Source organism: Salvelinus alpinus, chromosome 25, assembly GCF_045679555.1.
Source record: "Salvelinus alpinus chromosome 25, SLU_Salpinus.1, whole genome shotgun sequence".
NCBI lineage: Eukaryota > Metazoa > Chordata > Actinopteri > Salmoniformes > Salmonidae > Salvelinus > Salvelinus alpinus.
The window spans coordinates 47,313,041-47,335,171 of record NC_092110.1 but is presented as its reverse complement, the minus strand read 5'-3'; the positions used below and the strand labels follow the sequence as shown (position 1 = coordinate 47,335,171).

The window sequence follows — 22,131 nt, the reverse complement described above, 5'->3', positions numbered from 1 at the left end:
TCGACATGGCAGATTTTTGCTATTGCAAGCTGATAACTGTCCACTGTTGTTTTAAACTTCTGGGATTGTAGTACGTTCAGTTTGAAATATGAAATCATATGAAGACAGATGAATCTAGGGCAATGTAATATTCAATGTGAAAATACAGGTCATTCTTATTATATCAGATACAGTTGCCATAGATAATCAGTCCTGTTGATCTTCATTCTTAAAACATACATTTATTTTAGTCTAGTTCTACAAATAGTTTTTTATCCTAAATTAAATGAAGGCTTCAGAATGAGTTGTCATGGTGTTTTAGTTGTGCAGCTGTTAGCCGTAATGTGATGTAATGTCTGCTGTTCAGATCAATACTGTGATGTAATGTCTGCTGTTGGGATCAATACTGTGATGTAATGTCTGCTGTTCGGATCAATACTGTGATGTAATGTCTGCTGTTCGGATCAATACTGTGATGTAATATTTCGTTGGGATCAATACTGTGATGTAATGTTTCATTGGGATCAATACTGTGATGTACATCTTGGCCATGTTCTGTTATAATCACCCGGCACAGCCAGAAGAGGACTGGCCACCCCTCATAGCCTGGTTCCTCTCTAGGTTTCTCCCTAGGTGTTGGCCTTTCTAGGGAGTTTTTCCTTGCCACCGTGCTTCTACACCTGCATTGCTTGCTGTTTGGGGTTTTAGGCTGGGTTTCTGTACAGCACTTTGTGACATCAACTGATGTAAGAAGGGCTTTATAAATACATTTGATTTGATTTGATGAAATGTTTCGTTGAGATCAATACTGGGTGGACTCCACATGAGATTATTGAGACCAATAACTGAAAGACCCGACCTCTTGTCACCAGGATCAGTTAGAGGTCAAAACTAACACTTTGTCCTGTATTGTCTGGCATTATTGTGTTGCTGTGAACTATTCTACTCTACGGTGACAATAGTGAACGCAAGAGTAATGAAACTGAAGTGACTAGATGACAGAAAATACGTTGTGGTTTAACATGACAACTAAAGGTTACAACAACACTTTAAGAGTGCTGACTCTTCCCCTAGAGGTCAAGGGTCAGGGGTCATTGTGGGAACATGAGATGGTGTTTTATCAGGTGTTTTCGTCAACGTGACCTTTAACCACGGGTCAGGGGGGGGGGGGGGGGGGTGATACCATGTTATTAAATGGCTGACCTCATAGCGACGTCATCCACCATTGAATTAATACTATCATAGACAGACTGGATTTCCAGCGTGGTTGACGATGAGACAGAGAATAGAACGACTGTTGTGTTCTGTTTTGGCTGTGTACTGTATCAGTAGAGGATATTGTCCCCTTGTTTAAAAAAAATTATAAAACGTACCTGATCAAACACTGAGGTGAAGCGCTAGTTTTACCTCAGAGAGAGAGAGAGAGAGAGAGAGAGAGAGAGAGAGAGAGAGAGAGAGAGAGAGAGAGAGAGAGAGAGAGAGAGAGAGAGAGAGAGAGAGAGAGGGAGGGAGAGAGAGAGAGAGAGAGAGAGGGAGGGAGAGAGGGAGGGAGAGAGAGAGAGAGAGAGAGAGAGAGAGAGAGAGAGAGAGAGAGAGAGAGAGAGAGAGAGAGAGAGAGAGAGAGAGAGAGAGAGAGAGAGAGACCTCGGCCTGCTGCTGCCGTGGAGATGTGCTGAGACCGCTGTATACTGAGCACCACGGAGAGAATGGAGTAGGGGCTAAACGGACTGAATGCCTTCTGCTGAGGCAGGACATCTCCTGACCACTCTTTACACGGGCTGTGGAGAGGCCCCGGCATACCACCCCTTTTGTGCGGCCACACAATAATGGAATGGCACGAGAATGACCACTGACAGAGAATATTTGGACATTGTTCAGGGAACCAATGGGAATGTATGTTGAGTCTTTTTCGCCCCGGCATCCCTTTAGAGTCCACTCTATGACCAAGAGGGAGGGGGGACGTCATACAACAACACAGCCAATCAGAGATAACCCTGTTGGATTTATGCCAAGGTTTTTAGGCTTGTAAGACTTAGGTGGAAGTGGCAAAAGCCAGAAGTTTAAAAAAAAATCCAGAATGCCCTATACACCGTCCGGCTTCTTCTGTGACCGGCTGATCCGGGAGAGAGAGAGAAGAGACGGGGAAGGATCCCTCAGCAAGCCCCTGCGCTTCAGCGGACAGGACTTTGCCGCACTGAAACAAGAGTGCCTCACCAAGAAGTGCCTGTTCGAGGATGACACCTTTCCAGCCTCCGTGGAGTCTCTGGGATACAAGGAGCTGGGACACAAGTCCAACAAGGTCAAGAACATCGTCTGGAAGAGACCCAAGGTAGGAGGGGTGGGGGGGGGGCGCGGGGTGGACATACAGGAGAGGAGGGTGATTGAATAAAGAGGGGGAAGGAATGGACATGTGGGAGGTGGGGTGATATCTACAATACAGAGTCAACGACAAGGACGTTTCAGGATGCTTTGAAAAGGGATTCATGATGGCAAAACATTTTGTGGAATCTTTTCTGGATCTACATGTTCTGAACAGAGAAATCTAAGGACCTCTGATGGTACTTGTCCCCATTCATTATGGGATGGAATCATGGTTGTTATGGCTGTTTGAAACATGGGACTGTCAGAATGGTAATGAATCATATGGTTAAAGAACGTGGGGGGGGGGTAGTTGATTATTTCAATCCCTGGCAAGGTTGACGTGAAGCTATGACTTGGTGAAGTATATTCAATCTATTTGTTTGTAGGGAGACACCGGGGACCCCACCTTACGATATTACCACCATACTTAGGTGTCGATACAATATGTAATGCGATTCTCACGATTCTACTGTATATATATATACTGCAATTTTATTGCGATTTGATGTTCCAAACATATTGATCACAATAAAACAATGAGTTTTGATCAGTCAGAGAAATCAAAGTGCTGAAAACATGTTGATTCACTATTTAAAAAGAAGCTATAGAATGAAAAATAGCGGCGTTTTGGCGCAGGTACAGCCAACTAGCGCATGCTAACGCTACCTACAGTAGCAAAATAATAATAATAATAACAATAATATACACTGAGTATAGAAAACATTAGGAACACCTGCTCTTTCCATGACAGACTGACCAGGTGAATCCAGGTGAAAGTTATGATTCCTTACTGATGTCACTTAAATCCACTTCAATCAGTGTAGATGAAGGGGGAGGAGACGGGTTAAAGAAGGATTTATAAGCCACAATAGAGACATAGATTGTGTGTGTGCCATTCAGAGGGGTGAATGGGCAAGACAAAAAACGTAAGTGCCTTTGAACGGGCACACTGGTTGTGTCAAGAACTGCAACGCTGCTGGGGTTTTCACACTCAACAGTATCCCATGTGTATCAAGAATGGTCCACCATGCAAAGGACATCCAGCCAACTTGACACAACTGTGGGAAGCATTGGAGTCAACATGGACCAGCATCCCTGTGGAACACTTTCGACACCTTGTAGAGTCCATGCCCTGACGAATTGAGGCTGTTCTGAGGGCTTAAGGGGGTGCAACTCAATATTAGGAAGGTGTTCCTAATGTTCTGTACACTCAAAGTGTGTGTATATATATATATATATATAGAAAGAGTCTTCGGAAAGTATTCGGACCCCTTGACCTTTCCCACATTTTGTTACGTTACAGCCTTATTTTATTATTGATTAAGTGGACGCTGCTGAGGGGAGGACGGCTCAAAATAATGTCTGGAACGTAACGAAATGGAACGGCATCAAACACCATGGAAACCATGTGTTTGTTGTATTTGATACAATTCCACCAATTCCACCAGTCTTTACCACGAGCCCGTCCTCCCCAATTAAGGTGCCACCAACCTCCTGTGATATATACTATTATTATTATTATTTATTTATTTACAAATCGATACTTGCAGTCAAATATCAATATAATATCATCCAATAATAATGTAGTAATATGTAACTGTATGGATTTGAATAGGTCCCTTACAGCAGTGAGGTAGTTTATATCCCTCTTTACATCCCCCAGTCAGCTGATCCACGTGTCTGTGTGTTTCTGTGTGTCACCAGGAGATCTGTGAGAACCCACAGTTCATTGTGGGCGGCGCCAGCAGGACAGACATTTGCCAGGGAGATCTTGGTAAATAAAATGTTACCCCACATCACATCACACCACACCACACCACACCTCACCTCACCACACCACACCACACCACATCACACCACACCACACCACACCACACCACACCACACCACACCACACCACACCACATCACATCACACCACACCACACCTCACCTCACCACACCACATCACACCACACCACACCACACAACACCACACCTCACCACACCACACCTCACCACACCACACCACACCACACCACACCACATCACACCACACCACATCACACCACACCACACCTCACCACACCTCACCACACCACACCACACAACATCACACCACACCTCACCACACCTCACCTCACCTCACCACACCACACCACATCACATCACACCACACCACACCTCACCACACCACATCACACCACACCACACCACATCACATCACATCACACCTCACCACACCACACCACATCACACCACACCACATCACACCACACCACACCTCACCACACCACATCACACCACACCACACCACACCACACAACATCACACCACACCTCACCACACCTCACCTCACCACACCACACCACATCACATCACACCACACCACACCTCACCACACCACATCACACCACACCACACCACATCACATCACACCTCACCACACCACACCACATCACACCACACCACATCACACCACACCACACCTCACCACACCTCACCACACCACACCACACAACATCACACCACATCACCACACCTCACCTCACCTCACCACACCACACCACATCACATCACACCACACCACACCTCACCACACCACATCACACCACACCACACCACACCACATCACATCACATCACACCTCACCACACCACATCACACCACATCACACCTGATGTGAGGAGAGGTCAGGTGAGTGATGTATTGACTGATACTGAGGCATCAGGTGTGTGATGTATTGTCTGATACTGAGGCATCAGGTGTGTGATGTATTGTCTGATACTGAGGAGAGGTCAGGTGAGTGATGTATTGTCTGATACTGAGGCATCAGGTGTGTGATGTATTGTCTGATACTGAGGCATCAGGTGTGTGATGTATTGTCTGATACTGAGGAGAGGTCAGGTGAGTGATGTATTGTCTGATACTGAGGAGAGGTCAGGTGAGTGATGTATTGACTGATACTGAGGCATCAGGTGTGTGATGTATTGTCTGATACTGAGGCATCAGGTGTGTGATGTATTGTCTGATACTGAGGAGAGGTCAGGTGAGTGATGTATTGTCTGATACTGAGGAGAGGTCAGGTGAGTGATGTATTGACTGATACTGAGGCATCAGGTGTGTGATGTATTGTCTGATACTGAGGCATCAGGTGTGTGATGTATTGTCTGATACTGAGGAGAGGTCAGGTGAGTGATGTATTGTCTGATACTGAGGAGAGGTCAGGGACTGATACTGAGGAGAGGTCAGGTGTGTGATGTATTGACTCATGTGTTGGTAAGGGTAGGATGTTTTATGTACCACGATAACCACGAGGGGAACACTACAAAGTAGGATCAATGAGTTAGTCATTAGAAAGGCTGAGCTTAGATATGTGTTTTTGGTCGTTTATTAATTAATCAATGAGACCAAAGCCCATTTCAAGCTTATCTTTCTAAAAAAAGATGACTAACATATTGATCATACTCTATAATATACCCTTCTGGTAACCTGTCTCTTCAGGAGAGAAAACATCCCAGCTCTCCCCTGTGAGCCTCACGGCTGGCCTCTCCACCTCTCCACCAGTGGCCTCTCTATATTGTACTGGCTCTATGGAAGGGGATTCAAGCTAGCAGCACTTCTCATTGTTGAGCTGTCCATCCATCCAGTGTCTAGGCTCTGTATAAAGTCCCCGTGAGGGACAAAGGTCCATGCAGGTCATGGGACAAAAATATGAACTGCCATTGTTTAGTGGTTAACTCACTGACTGGGCATAGACAACATGCAGGCTTGGAGCGACAACCAGACAACACTGAGGTGAGAGATACTGTTCCTCAACAACACAAAGATATTGGAGGACATATTGCATCAGTATTTTTAGATAGCAAGTCGGCAGAGACAAATACGGACTCGCCTGTTGCCCAAAATCAGGACGACTGACTGAACTAGCTAGCTGGGACATCTCATCAGGATGACTGACTCAACTAGCTAGCTGGGAAGGTCTCATCAGGATGACTGACTGAACTAGCTAGCTGGGAAGGTCTCATCAGGATGACTGACTCAACTAGCTAGCTGGGAAGGTCTCATCAGGACTACTGACTGAACTAGCTAGCTGGGAAGGGCTCATCAGGATGACTGACTGAACTAGCTAGCTGGGAAGGGCTCATCAGGATGACTGACTGAACTAGCTAGCTGGAGAGGTCTCATCAGGATGACTGACTGAACTAGCTAGCTGGGAAGGTCTCATCAGGATGACTGACTGAACTAGCTAGCTGGGAAGGTCTCATCAGGATGACTGACTGAACTAGCTAGCTGGGAAGGTCTCATTAGGATGACTGACTGAACTAGCTAGCTGGGAAGGTCTCATCAGGACGACTGACTTAACTAGCTAGCTGGGAAGGGCTCATCAGGGCGGCTGACTGAACTAGCTAGCTGGGAAGGTCTCATCAGGTTGACTGACTGAACTAGCTAGCTGGGACATCTCATCAGGATGACTGACTGAACTAGCTAGCTGGGAAGGTCTCATCAGGATGACTGACTGAACTAGCTAGCTGGGAAGGTCTCATCAGGATGACTGACTGAACTAGCTAGCTGGGAAGGTCTCATCAGGACTACTGACTTAACTAGCTAGCTGGGAAGGTCTCATCAGGATGACTGACTCAACTAGCTAGCTGGGAAGGGCTCATCAGGATGACTGACTCAACTAGCTAGCTGGGAAGGTCTCATCAGGATGACTGACTGAACTAGGTAGCTGGGGAGGGCTCATCAGGATGACTGACTGAACTAGCTAGCTGGGGAGGTCTCATCAGGACGACTGACTGAACTAGCTAGCTGGGAAGGTCTCATCAGGATGACTGACTGAACTAGCTAGCTGGGAAGGGCTCTTCAGGATGACTGACTGAACTAGCTAGCTGGGGAGGGCTCATCAGGATGACTGACTGAACTAGCTAGCTGGGAAGGTCTCAGCAGGATGACTGACTCAACTAGCTAGCTGGGAAGGTCTCATCAGGTTGACTGACTGAACTAGCTAGCTGGGAAGGTCTCATCAGGATGACTGACTGAACTAGCTAGCTGGGAAGGTCTCATCAGGACTACTGACTGAACTAGCTAGCTGGGAAGGTCTCATCAGGACTACTGACTTAACTAGCTAGCTGGGAAGGTCTCATCAGGATGACTGACTCAACTAGCTAGCTGGGAAGGTCTCATCAGGATGACGGACTCAACTAGCTAGCTGGGAAGGTCTCATCAGGATGACTGACTGAACTAGCTAGCTGGGAAGGTCTCATCAGGACTACTGACTGAACTAGCTAGCTGGGAAGGTCTCATCAGGACTACTGACTTAACTAGCTAGCTGGGAAGGTCTCATCAGGATGACTGACTCAACTAGCTAGCTGGGAAGGTCTCATCAGGATGACGGACTCAACTAGCTAGCTGGGAAGGTCTCATCAGGATGACTGACTGAACTAGCTAGCTGGGAAGGTCTCATCAGGACTACTGACTCAACTAGCTAGCTGGGAAGGTCTCATCAGGATGACTGACTGAACTAGGTAGCTGGGGAGGGCTCATCAGGATGACTGACTGAACTAGCTAGCTGGGGAGGTCTCATCAGGACGACTGACTGAACTAGCTAGCTGGGAAGGTCTCATCAGGATGACTGACTGAACTAGCTAGCTGGGAAGGGCTCTTCAGGATGACTGACTGAACTAGCTAGCTGGGGAGGGCTCATCAGGATGACTGACTGAACTAGCTAGCTGGGAAGGTCTCAGCAGGATGACTGACTCAACTAGCTAGCTGGGTAGGTCTCATCAGGATGACTGACTGAACTAGCTAGCTGGGAAGGTCTCATCAGGATGACTGACTCAACTAGCTAGCTGGGAAGGTCTCATCAGGATGACTGACTCAACTAGCTAGCTGGGGAGGGCTCATCAGGATGACTGACTGAACTAGCTAGCTGGGAAGGTCTCATCAGGATGACTGACTCAACTAGCTAGCTGGGAAGATCTCTTCAGGATGACTGACTCAACTAGCTAGCTGGGAAGGTCTCATCAGGATGACTGACTCAACTAGCTAGCTGGGAAGGGCTCATCAGGATGACTGACTGAACTAGCTAGCTGGGAAGGTCTCATCAGGATGACTGACTCAACTAGCTAGCTGGGAAGATCTCATCAGGATGACTGACTCAACTAGCTAGCTGGGAAGGGCTCATCAGGATGACTGACTGAACTAGCTAGCTGGGGAGGGCTCATCAGGATGACTGACTGAACTAGCTAGCTGGCAAGGTCTCATCAGGATGACTGACTCAACTAGCTAGCTGGGAAGGTCTCATCAGGATGACTGACTGAACTAGCTAGCTGGGAAGGTCTCATCAGGATGACTGACTGAACTAGCTAGCTGGGAAGGTCTCATCAGGACTACTGACTTAACTAGCTAGCTGGGAAGGTCTCATCAGGATGACTGACTGAACTAGCTAGCTGGGAAGGTCTCATCAGGATGACTGACTGAACTAGCTAGCTGGGAAGGGCTCATCAGGATGACTGACTCAACTAGCTAGCTGGGAAGGTCTCATCAGGATGACTGACTGAACTAGCTAGCTGGGAAGGGCTCTTCAGGATGACTGACTGAACTAGCTAGCTGGGGAGGGCTCATCAGGATGACTGACTGAACTAGCTAGCTGGGAAGGTCTCATCAGGATGACTGACTCAACTAGCTAGCTGGGTAGGTCTCATCAGGATGACTGACTGAACTAGCTAGCTGGGAAGGTCTCATCAGGATGACTGACTCAACTAGCTAATTGGGAAGGTCTCATCAGGATGACTGACTCAACTAGCTAGCTGGGGAGGGCTCATCAGGATGACTGACTGAACTAGCTAGCTGGGAAGGTCTCATCAGGATGACTGACTCAACTAGCTAGCTGGGAAGATCTCATCAGGATGACTGACTCAACTAGCTAGCTGGGAAGGTCTCATCAGGATGACTGACTGAACTAGCTAGCTGGGAAGGTCTCATCAGGATGACTGACTCAACTAGCTAGCTGGGAAGGTCTCATCAGGATGACTGACTGAACTAGCTAGCTGGGAAGGTCTCATCAGGATGACTGACTGAACTAGCTAGCTGGGAAGGTCTCATCAGGATGACTGACTGAACTAGCTAGCTGGGAAGGTCTCATCAGGATGACTGACTGAACTAGCTAGCTGGGTAGGTCTCATCAGGATGACTGACTGAACTAGCTAGCTGGGAAGGTCTCATCAGGATGACTGACTGAACTAGCTAGCTGGGAAGGTCTCATCAGGATGACTGACTGAACTAGCTAGCTGGGAAGGTCTCATCAGGATGACTGACTGAACTAGCTAGCTGGGAAGGGCTCATCAGGATGACTGACTTAACTAGCTAGCTGGGAAGGTCTCATCAGGATGACTGACTGAACTAGCTAGCTGGGTAGGTCTCATCAGGATGACTGACTCAACTAGCTAGCTGGGAAGATCTCATCAGGATGACTGACTCAACTAGCTAGCTGGGAAGGTCTCATCAGGATGACTGACTGAACTAGCTAGCTGGGAAGGTCTCATCAGGATGACTGACTCAACTAGCTAGCTGGGAAGGTCTCATCAGGATGACTGACTGAACTAGCTAGCTGGGAAGGTCTCATCAGGATGACTGACTGAACTAGCTAGCTGGGAAGGTCTCATCAGGATGACTGACTGAACTAGCTAGCTGGGAAGGTCTCATCAGGATGACTGACTGAACTAGCTAGCTGGGTAGGTCTCATCAGGATGACTGACTGAACTAGCTAGCTGGGAAGGTCTCATCAGGATGACTGACTGAACTAGCTAGCTGGGAAGGTCTCATCAGGATGACTGACTGAACTAGCTAGCTGGGAAGGTCTCATCAGGATGACTGACTGAACTAGCTAGCTGGGAAGGGCTCATCAGGATGACTGACTTAACTAGCTAGCTGGGAAGGTCTCATCAGGATGACTGACTGAACTAGCTAGCTGGGTAGGTCTCATCAGGATGACTGACTGAACTAGCTAGCTGGGAAGGTCTCATCAGGATGACTGACTGAACTAGCTAGCTGGGAAGGTCTCATCAGGATGACTGACTGAACTAGCTAGCTGGGAAGGGCTCATCAGGATGACTGACTGAACTAGCTAGCTGGGAAGGTCTCATCAGGATGACTGACTGAACTAGCTAGCTGGGTAGGTCTCATCAGGATGACTGACTGAACTAGCTAGCTGGGTAGGTCTCATCAGGATGACTGACTGAACTAGCTAGCTGGGTAGGTAGGTCTCATCAGGATGACTGACTGAACTAGCTAGCTGGGAAGGTCTCATCAGGATGACTGACTCAACTAGCTAGCTGGGAAGGTCTCATCAGGATGACTGACTGAACTAGCTAGCTGGGAAGGTCTCATCAGGATGACTGACTTAACTAGCTAGCTGGGAAGGTCTCATCAGGATGACTGACTCAACTAGCTAGCTGGGAAGGGCTCATCAGGATGACTGACTCAACTAGCTAGCTGGGAAGGTCTCATCAGGATGACTGACTGAACTAGCTAGCTGGGAAGGTCTCATCAGGACTACTGACTCAACTAGCTAGCTGGGAAGGTCTCATCAGGATGACTGACTGAACTAGCTAGCTGGGGAGGGCTCATCAGGATGACTGACTGAACTAGCTAGCTGGGGAGGTCTCATCAGGACGACTGACTGAACTAGCTAGCTGGGAAGGTCTCATCAGGATGAGTGACTGAACTAGCTAGCTGGGAAGGGCTCTTCAGGATGACTGACTGAACTAGCTAGCTGGGGAGGGCTCATCAGGATGACTGACTGAACTAGCTAGCTGGGAAGGTCTCAGCAGGATGACTGACTCAACTAGCTAGCTGGGTAGGTCTCATCAGGATGACTGACTGAACTAGCTAGCTGGGAAGGTCTCATCAGGATGACTGACTCAACTAGCTAGCTGGGAAGGTCTCATCAGGATGACTGACTCAACTAGCTAGCTGGGGAGGGCTCATCAGGATGACTGACTGAACTAGCTAGCTGGGAAGGTCTCATCAGGATGACTGACTCAACTAGCTAGCTGGGAAGATCTCATCAGGATGACTGACTCAACTAGCTAGCTGGGAAGGTCTCATCAGGATGACTGACTCAACTAGCTAGCTGGGAAGGGCTCATCAGGATGACTGACTGAACTAGCTAGCTGGGAAGGTCTCATCAGGATGACTGACTCAACTAGCTAGCTGGGAAGATCTCATCAGGATGACTGACTGAACTAGCTAGCTGGGAAGGGCCCATCAGGATGACTGACTGAACTAGCTAGCTGGGGAGGGCTCATCAGGATGACTGACTGAACTAGCTAGCTGGGAAGGTCTCATCAGGATGACTGACTCAACTAGCTAGCTGGGAAGGTCTCATCAGGATGACTGACTGAACTAGCTAGCTGGGAAGGTCTCATCAGGATGACTGACTGAACTAGCTAGCTGGGAAGGTCTCATCAGGATGACTGACTCAACTAGCTAGCTGGGAAGGTCTCATCAGGATGACTGACTCAACTAGCTAGCTGTGAAGGTCTCATCAGGATGACTGACTGAACTAGCTAGCTGGGAAGGTCTCATCAGGATGACTGACTCAACTAGCTAGCTGGGAAGGTCTCATCAGGATGACTGACTCAACTAGCTAGCTGGGAAGGTCTCATCAGGATGACTGACTCAACTAGCTAGCTGGGAAGGGCTCATCAGGATGACTGACTGAACCCAATCCATTCATCTCCACTCGACTCTCAGCTGCGTGAAATACCATACGTACCATACGTACCATACGTACCATACGTACCATACGTACAGCAGATGTGTCAGTATAGCCTCTCCCTATCAAGTCCCACATGGAGACAACAAAGATGGCCACCACTCAATAGTTGAACAATAAAGAAAACATAACAGCGGGGCTCCCGTCCATCAACTCCAACCAATCACAGCCAGGGGTTAAGATAACAATGGTTTTACATGTTGTGGACATTTACCAGTAACAATAGTGAATGAAACCAACCTCCCATTGAGCCTGTTGAATGTGTGTGTGTGTGTGTGTGTGTGTGTGTGTGTGTGTGTGTGTGTGTGTGTGTGTGTGTGTGTGTGTGTGTGTGTGTGTGTGTGTGTGTGTGTGTGTGTGTGTGTGTGTGTGTGTGTGTGTGTGTGTGTGGGCGTGTGTGTACAGTAATTGTACAAAACATTAGGAACACCTTCCTAATATTGAGTTGCACCCCCTTAAGCCCTCAGAACAGCCTCCATTCGTCAGGACATGGACTCTACAAGGTGTCGAAAGCGTTCCACAGGGATGCTGGTCCATGTTGACTCCAATGCTTCCCACAGTTGTGTCCAGTTGGCTGGATGTCCTTTGGGTGGTGGACCATTCTTGATACACAGGAAACTGTTTAGCGTGAAAAACCCAGCAGCGTTGCAGTTCTTGACTCAAACCGATGTTCCTGGCACCTACTACCATACCCTGTTCAAAGGCACTTACATCTTTTGTCTTGTCTTTTCACCAACTGAATGGAACACATACTCAATTGTCTCAAGACTTAAAAATCCTTCTTTAACCCGTCTCCTCCCCTTCATCTACACTGACTGAAGTGGATTTAACAAGTGACATCAATAAGGAATCATATCTTTCACCTGGATTCACCTGATCAGTCTGTCATGGAAAGAACAGGTGTTCTTAATGATTTGTACACTCAATGTATGTGTGTGTCTGTCTGACTGTGTGTTCCTAGGTGTGTGTGTCTGTCTGACTGTGTTTCTAGGTATGTGTCTGTAGGTTACTGACTATTTGTTCCTAGGTGTGTGTCTGTAGGTAACTAACTGTGTGTTTCCTAGGTGACTGCTGGCTGCTTGCTGCTATCGCCTGTCTGACTCTGAATGAGAAGCTTCTCTACCGGGTCGTTCCTCAGGAACAGAGCTTCTCCGAGGGATATGGAGGCATCTTCCACTTCCAGGTCAGAACCCACCAATCAGAAGCACAGAACTAGAATGAGTTTACTAGTTAATGCCAGGGTTAGAGGCTCTAAGACTCTTTTAGAGATTTGTTCCTACGGTCAAAACAACTCTCAATACTACAATATGTTACACTGTAATCACGGTAAGGGTCTGTTCCATTTCAATTCAGTCAGTTCAGGAAGTACACTTATTCAAAATTCACATTTTACTCATTTACTTTCCTTAAAAAGTGGGAAAGGAATTTCAGTTTACTTCCTGAATTGTGTGCATTTAAGTGGAATCAACCCCAACCCTGATTGCGACACATGATCAACTCTCGTCAAATCTTCAACCGTGTCCTGCATGGGACAACTCTTTCTCCTCCAGTTCTGGCGCTATGGCGACTGGGTTGACGTCGTCATTGACGACCGCATCCCCACCTTCAACAGCCAGCTGGTGTTCACCAAGTCTGCCGAGAGAAACGAATTCTGGAGCGCCCTGCTGGAGAAGGCCTACGCCAAGTATGTAACCACTGACCCTAAATCTACACCAAGTATGTACCCCTAACCCTACGCCAAATACAAACCACTAACCCCAAATTTACACCAAGTAGGTAACCCTAACCCTACACCAAGTAGGTAACCCTAACCCTACACCAAGTAGGTAACCCTAACCCTACACCAAGTAGGTAACCCCAACCCTACACAAAGTAGGTAACCCTAACCCTAACCCTACACTAAGTAGGTAACCCCAATCCTACACCAAGTAGGTAACCCCAACCCTACACCAAGTAGGTAACCCTAACCCTACACCAAGTAGGTAACCCTAACCCTACACCAAGTAGGTAACCCTAACCCTACACCAAGTAGGTAACCCTAACCCTACACCAAGTAGGTAACCCTAACCCTACACCAAGTAGGTAACCCTAACCCTACACCAAGTAGGTAACCCTAACCCTACACCAAGTAGGTAACCCCAACCCTACACCAAGTAGGTAACCCCAACCCTACACCAAGTAGGTAACCCCAAACCTACACCAAGTAGGTAACCCCAACCCTACACCAAGTAGGTAACCCTAACCCTAACCCTACACCAAGTAGGTAACCCTAACCCTACACCAAGTAGGTAACCCTAACCCTAACCCTACACCAAGTAGGTAACCCTAACCCTACACCAAGTAGGTAACCTTAACCCCAATCCTACACCATGTAGATAACCCCAACCCTACACCGAGTAGGTAACCCCAACCCTACACCAAGTAGGTAACCCCAAACCTACACCAAGTAGGTAACCCCAACCCTACACCAAGTAGGTAACCTTAACCCCAATCCTACACCATGTAGATAACCCTAACCCTACACCAAGTAGGTAACCCCAACCCTACACCAAGTAGGTAACCCCAACCCTACACCAAGTAGGTAACCCTAACCCTACACCAAGTAGGTAACCCTAACCCTACACCAAGTAGGTAACCCTAACCCTACACCAAGTAGGTAACCCCAACCCTACACCAAGTAGGTAACCCTAACCCTAACCCTACACCAAGTAGGTAACCCTAACCCTACACCAAGTAGGTAACCTTAACCCCAATCCTACACCATGTAGATAACCCCAACCCTACACCGAGTAGGTAACCCCAACCCTACACCAAGTAGGTAACCCCAAACCTACACCAAGTAGGTAACCCCAACCCTACACCAAGTAGGTAACCTTAACCCTAACCCTACACCAAGTAGGTAACCCTAACCCTACACCAAGTAGGTAACCCTAACCCTACACCAAGTAGGTAACCCCAACCCTACACCAAGTAGGTAACCCTAACCCTAACCCTACACCAAGTAGGTAACCCCAACCCTACACCAAGTAGGTAACCCTAACCCTACACCAAGTAGGTAACCCTAACCCTACACCAAGTAGGTAACCCTAACCCTACACCAAGTAGGTCCCCCCTCCCCAGGCTGCACGGTTCCTATGAGGCCCTGAAGGGCGGTAACACCATGACCCTAACCCTCACTCTCCCATCCCCCCTCCCCAGGCTGCACGGTTCCTATGAGGCCCTGAAGGGCGGTAACACCACGACCCTAACCCTCACTCTCCCATCCCCCCTCCCCAGGCTTCACGGTTCCCATGAGGCCCTGAAGGGCGGTAACACCACGACCCTAACCCTCACTCTCCCATCCCCCCTCCCCAGGCTTCACGGTTCCTATGAGGCCCTGAAGGGCGGTAACACCACGACCCTAACCCTCACTCTCCCATCCCCCCTCCCCAGGCTGCACGGGTCCTATGAGGCCCTGAAGGGCGGTAACACCACGGAGGCCATGGAAGACTTCACCGGGGGCGTGACAGAGTTCTATGAGATGAAGGAGGCGCCCAAGGAGCTGTACAAGATCATGAAGAAGGCCCTGGAGAGAGGCTCTATGATGGGCTGCTCTATCGACGTGAGTCTCTGACCTTAGGAGCGTGACCCCCGACCTCCAACGGATCTCACGAACCGTAGTTGAAGAGACTCACGTCGATAGAGCAGCCCATCAGGGAGCCCCTCTCTTCATTTATGATTCTGACCCATCACCTGACCTGTCACCTGACCTGTCACCAGACCTGCCACCAGACCTGTCACCAGAACTAACACCTGACCTGTCACCAGACCTGTCACCAGACCTGTCACCAGAACTAACACCTGACCTGTCACCAGACCTGTCACCAGACCTAACACTTGACCTGTCACCTGACCTGTCACCTGACCTGTCACCAGAACTAACACCTGCCCTGTCCCCAGACCTGTCACCAGACCTGTCACCAGACCTGTCACCAGACCTAACACTTGACCTGTCACCTGACCTGTCACCTGACCTGTCACCTGACCTGTCACTAGACCTGTCACCTGACCTGTCACCAGACCTGTCACCTGACCTGGCACCTGACCTTTCACCAGACCTGTCACCTGACCTGTCACCAGACCTGTCACCTGACCTGTCACTAGACCTGTCACCTGACCTGTCACCTGACCTGTCACCTGACCTGTCACTAGACCTGTCACCTGACCTGTCACCAAACCTGCCACCTGACCTGTCACCTGATCTGTCACCAGACCTAAGAGCCATTTCAGTCAATGCAAACGGTATTACTATGTGTCCTGTCTGTGGTGGCCGGGGGTTAGTGCTGCCGTCCCCTCACCCTGTGCACATATGTACCCTGTCGGTGTGGGTACAAATCTGTCCCACTGTCTAATTGACACAATGGCTGTGTCCAAATCTGTCCCACTGTCTAATTGACACAATGGCTGTGTCCAAATCTGTCCCACTGTCTAATTGACACAATGGCCTTGTCCAAATCTGTCCCACTGTCTAATTGACACAATGACCTTGTCCAAATCTGTCCCACTGCCTAATTGACACAATGGCCGTGTCCAAATCTGTCCCACTGTCTAATTGACACAATGTCCGTGTCCAAATCTGTCCCACTGCCTAATTGACACAATGGCGTGTCCAAATCTGTCCCACTGTCTAATTGACACAATGACCTTGTCCAAATCTGTCCCACTGCCTAATTGACACAATGGCCGTGTCCAAATCTGTCCCACTGTCTAATTGACACAATGTCCGTGTCCAAATCTGTCCCACTGCCTAATTGACACAATGGCTGTGTCCAAATCTGTCCCACTGTCTAATTGACACAATGGCCGTGTCCAAATCTGTCCCACTGTCTAATTGACACAATGGCCGTGTCCAAATCTGTCCCACTGCCTAATTGACACAATGGCCGTGTCCAAATCTGTCCCACTGTCTAAAGATATTCGTACTTACGCTCTAAATAGTAGTCGTTTTGAGAATGCGAAATAAGAACGTTTCATAGTATGTGAAATGTCTCAAATGTAGTATGCTGTAAATGCCAAGATGTCATACTCATTTTTGTCTTTTCATCGAGTCAAATCGCATACTATTGAGGAAGAGAATCGTGTTTTGAGACCCAGGTATATTTGATAAGCAGCTGAAGGGACACGTCGTACCAAAATGAACCAATGGCAGGAATCAAAGCAATTATGCGTTAGATGAGGTCTTCTCAGTAGGAGGAGCCTAGTATGCTGATATTTGTTGCTTACTGCATTCGTTTTTACTCAATAGTACTCAATAGTACTCAATAGTACATTCTAAATAGTGTGTAGTTCGAGTAGTAAACAGTAAGCAGTTTTGGTAAGTGGTAGGCAAGCCAGATTTTGGACACGGCCAATGCTTTCTCCTCTCTTTCCTTGTCAATAAAAACATGTTCAAAATACAAGAATAGTGGGAACTGCCCACCCCCCCCCCAAAAAAAAATTCTTCAGCTATTTAATAAGATTCACATACTGTATCCAGTGCTGGAAGTCATCGGTGATCAAATATCCTCGATGGTCAACACTAAGAAAACCAAAAAATGATGGTCACCACTAAGAAAAAAAAAAGTTTATGGTCACCACTAAGTAAACAGAATGTTTATGGCCACCACTAAGTAAACAGAATGTTTATGGCCACCACTAAGTAAACTAAACGTTCATGAAAATGTATCGTAGTGCTTTCTTTTCCCATCAAGTCACGGACTAAACCCTGACCTGTATCTGCATTTATCAGGGACTAAACCTGCATTTAGTCTGCTGCATTATGCCAGCAGCATACCACCCTGCATACCACTGTTGGCTTGCTTCTGAAGCTAAGCAGGGTCGGTCCTGGTCAGTCCCTGGATGGGAGACCAGATGCTGCTGGAAGTGGTGTTGGAGGGCCAGTAGGAGGCACTCTTTCCTCTGGTCTAAACAAAGATCCCAATGCCCCAGGGCAGTGATTGGGGACACTGCCCTGTGTAGGGTGCCGTCTTTCGGATGGGACGTTAAACGGGTGTCCTGACTCTCTGAGGTCATTAAAGATCCCATGGCACTTATCGTAAGAGTAGGGGTGTTAACCCCGGTGTCCTGGCTAAATTCCCAATCTGGCCCTCAAACCATCATGGTCACCTAATAATCCCCAGTTTATAATTGGCTCTTTCATCCCCCTCCTCTCCCCTGTAACTATTCCCCAGGTCGTTGCTGCAAATGAGAATGTGTTCTCAGTCAACTTACCTGGTAAAATAATGGTAAAATAAATAAATAAATAAAATTTATCAGGGACTAAACCCTGACCTGTATCTGCATTTATCAGGGACTAAACCCTGACCGTTATCTGCATTTATCAGGGACTAAACCCTGACCGTTATCTAAATTGATCAGGGACTAAACCCTGACCTGTATCTCCTTTTATCAGGGACTAAACCCTGACCAGGATTTAATTGTACTTTTTTATTATTAACGAACTTCACAAAATACTCTGTGATGTCAAAGTGAAAGAAATATTGTAAAACACTAATAATTATATATTGATTAGATAAGTATTCAATCCCCTAAGTCAATACATGTTAGAATCACCTTTGGCGGCGATTACAGTAGTGAGTCTTTCTGGGTAAGTCTATAAGAGCTTTGCAAACCGGGATTGTACAATATTTGCCCATTATTCTTTTCAAAATTCTTCAAAGTCTGTCAAGTTGGTTTTTGAACATTGCTAGACAGCAATTCTCAAATCTTGCCATATATTTTTAAGCCAATTTATGTATAAAAAAAATGTAACTAGGCCACTCAGGAACATTCAATGTCATCTTGGTAAGCAACTCCAATGTGTAATTGGCATTTTAGGTTCTTGTCCTGCTGAAACGTGAATGAGTTTTCCTCTAGGGTTTTGCCTGTGCTTAGATCTATTCCGTTTCTTTCTATCCTAAAAAACTCCATAGTCCTTGCCAATGACAAGCATACACATAACATGATGCAGTCCACCACAATGCTTGAAAATATGAGGAGTGTTACTCAGTGATGTGTTGGATTTGTCCCAAACATAATGCTTTGTATTCAGGACAAAAAGTGTATTTCTTTGCCACATTTTTTGCAGTATTACTTTGTTGCCTTATTACAAACAGGATGCATGTTTTGGAATATTTTTATTCTCTACAAGCTTCCTTCTTTTCACTCTGTCAATTAGGTTAGTATTGTGGAGTTACTACAATGTTGTTGATCCATCCTCAGTTTGCTCATATCACAACTATTCTCTTGCAAAAAAGCATGTTTTTTTCTTTATATTATCTTCTACCAGATCTAATGTGTTATATTCTCCTACTGTCACGTTCGTCGTCTTCCTCTTCGTCTGAGGAGGAGTAAAGATCGGACCAAAGCGCAGCGTGGTTTGAAATCATCTTCTCTATTTATTATAACGAAGACGAAGAACACTAAACAAACTTACAAAAAAACAACAAAACGAACGAACGTGAAGCTATATATGAAAAGTGCAGACACAGGCAACTTACACATAGACATAGAAAATAACCCACAACCCACAATACAAAACAGACTACCTAAATATTGTTCCCAATCAGAGACAACACAAAACACCTGCCTCTGATTGAGAACCATATCAGGCCAAACTAGAAAACCCCCACATAGAAACAGACAACATAGAACTGCCCACCCCAACTCACGCCCTGACCATACTAACTAAAGACAAAACAAAGGAAAATAAAGGTCAGAACGTGACACCTATATTAATTTCACATTTCCACAAACTTCAAAGTGTTTCCTTTCAAATGTCATCAAGAATATGCATATCCTTGCTTCAGGTCCTGAGCTACAGGCAGTTAGATTTGGGTTTGTCATTTTAGGTGAAAATTTAAAAAAAGAGGTGGATCTTCTAACCTCGATTTTTGTGAATGGGGTAGTGTACCTAATAAACTGTCCGGTAAGTGTATACTTCCACAATAGACACGTCATGTAATTATAGTAGACGACACTACTGTAAATAAACCCTAGCTATTATGTTTAATTGTAAATGAAGTCCTTCTGGGTAAAGACATAAGTGACAGAATTGTAAAACTCGTCCCTGTTGGCCTGTTGGCCCTCCGTTTTCAAAAGTCTCTCAGTCTCAATGGAGAACAGTCCATAAACACTAGTTCTTATGTTTACATATAAACAAAGTCCAGTTTCGATTGTATGTCTTTATCCGTTTCAATGCAGAAAATGACGTAATTGACCTCTCAATGGATGCTGTTGTACCTGGTATAGTGAAGACCAGCTATGTGATTCATGTGTTGTCTATTTTATTCTCCAGTCTCTGGTTCCCGCTCGCTTTGAGACCCGTACTGTGACTGGCCTTGTGAAGGGTCACGCCTACTCTGTGACTGCCGTTGAAGAGGTGAGACAGACCTATAGCAACATACAGATTCACTTTACGCCAATGGTTGTGGCTTGGATTCCCGCCAGGGGTCGCCCATTCGTTAAATGTATGCACGCACGATAAAAGCGTCTAATAAATGGCATTTACGTATTATCTACATTATTAGATAGACCATGAGATACACTACATTATTAGATAGATAGACCATGAGACAGACTACATTATTAGATAGACCATGAGACACACTACATTATTAGATAGACCATGAGATACACTACATTATTAGATAGACCATGAGATACACTACATTATTAGATAGACCATGAGACACACTACATTATTAGATAGACCATGAGACACACTACATTATTAGATAGATAGACCATGAGACACACTACATTATTAGATAGACCATGAGATACACTACATTATTAGATAGACCATGAGACACACTACATTATTAGATAGATAGACCATGAGATACACTACATTATTAGATAGACCATGAGATACACTACATTATTAGATAGACCATGAGATACACTACATTATTAGATAGATAGACCATGAGATACACTACATTATTAGATAGATAGACCATGAGATACACTACATTATTAGATAGATAGACCATGAGATACACTACATTATTAGATAGACCATGAGATACACTACATTATTAGATAGACCATGAGATACACTACATTATTAGATAGATAGACCATGAGACACACTACATTATTAGATAGATAGACCATGAGATACACTACATTATTAGATAGACCATGAGACACACTACATTATTAGATAGACCATGAGACACACTACATTATTAGATAGATAGACCATGAGATACACTACATTATTAGATAGACCATGAGACACACTACATTATTAGATAGACCATGAGACACACTACATTATTAGATAGACCATGAGATACACTACATTATCAGATAGACCATGAGATACACTACATTATCAGATAGACCATGAGATACACTACATTATTAGATAGACCATGAGACACACTACATTATTAGATAGATAGACCATGAGACACATTACATTATTAGATAGATAGACCATGAGATACACTACATTATTAGATAGATAGACCATGAGACACACTACATTATCAGATAGATAGACCATGAGACACACTACATTATTAGATAGATAGACCATGAGACACACTACATTATTAGATAGACCATGAGACACACTACATTATTAGATAGACCATGAGACACACTACATTATTAGACAGACCATGAGACACACTACATTATTAGATAGACCATATAGAGTTGTGATTTGATGTGACGGCCATATTAATGTTTTTTATTGCTGCCAAAGCTGACTCACACGGCCAGTGGTTGTGATCGTTACATGGACAGGTGTGTGTTTCTCCTCCAGTCCCAACAGGTGTGTGTGTGTTTCTCCTCAGTGTAAGCAGTCCTAACAGGTGTGTGTGTTTCTCCTCCAGTCCTAACAGGTGTGTGTTTCTCCTCCAGTCCCAACAGGTGTGTGTGTTTCTCCTCCAGTCCCAACAGGTGTGTGTGTGTTTCTCCTCCAGTCCCAACAGATGTGTGTGTGTTTCTCCTCCAGTCCCAACAGGTGTGTGTGTGTTTCTCCTCCAGTCCCAACAG

The 22,131-nt window shown here is 46.2% G+C and overlaps 1 protein-coding gene across 2 annotated transcripts in view; it reads left to right on the top strand.

Annotated features, from left to right (window-relative positions):
• Nucleotides 1-1,968: 1,968 nt before the first annotated feature.
• The window catches only part of LOC139554048 (calpain-3-like), a 56,645-nt gene continuing 36,482 nt past the window's right edge, over nt 1,969-22,131 (top strand). The window contains exons 1-6 of one of the 2 annotated variants that reach the window (XM_071366962.1): nt 1,969-2,308; nt 4,045-4,114; nt 13,164-13,282; nt 13,650-13,783; nt 15,532-15,700; nt 20,414-20,497. In XM_071366962.1, the coding sequence (XP_071223063.1) occupies nt 2,057-2,308; nt 4,045-4,114; nt 13,164-13,282; nt 13,650-13,783; nt 15,532-15,700; nt 20,414-20,497 (828 nt within the window). In that variant the 5' untranslated portion in view covers nt 1,969-2,056. The remainder of the gene's footprint in view (nt 2,309-4,044; nt 4,115-13,163; nt 13,283-13,649; nt 13,784-15,531; nt 15,701-20,413; nt 20,498-22,131) is intronic. The other variant, XM_071366963.1, reaches the window with a different exon arrangement.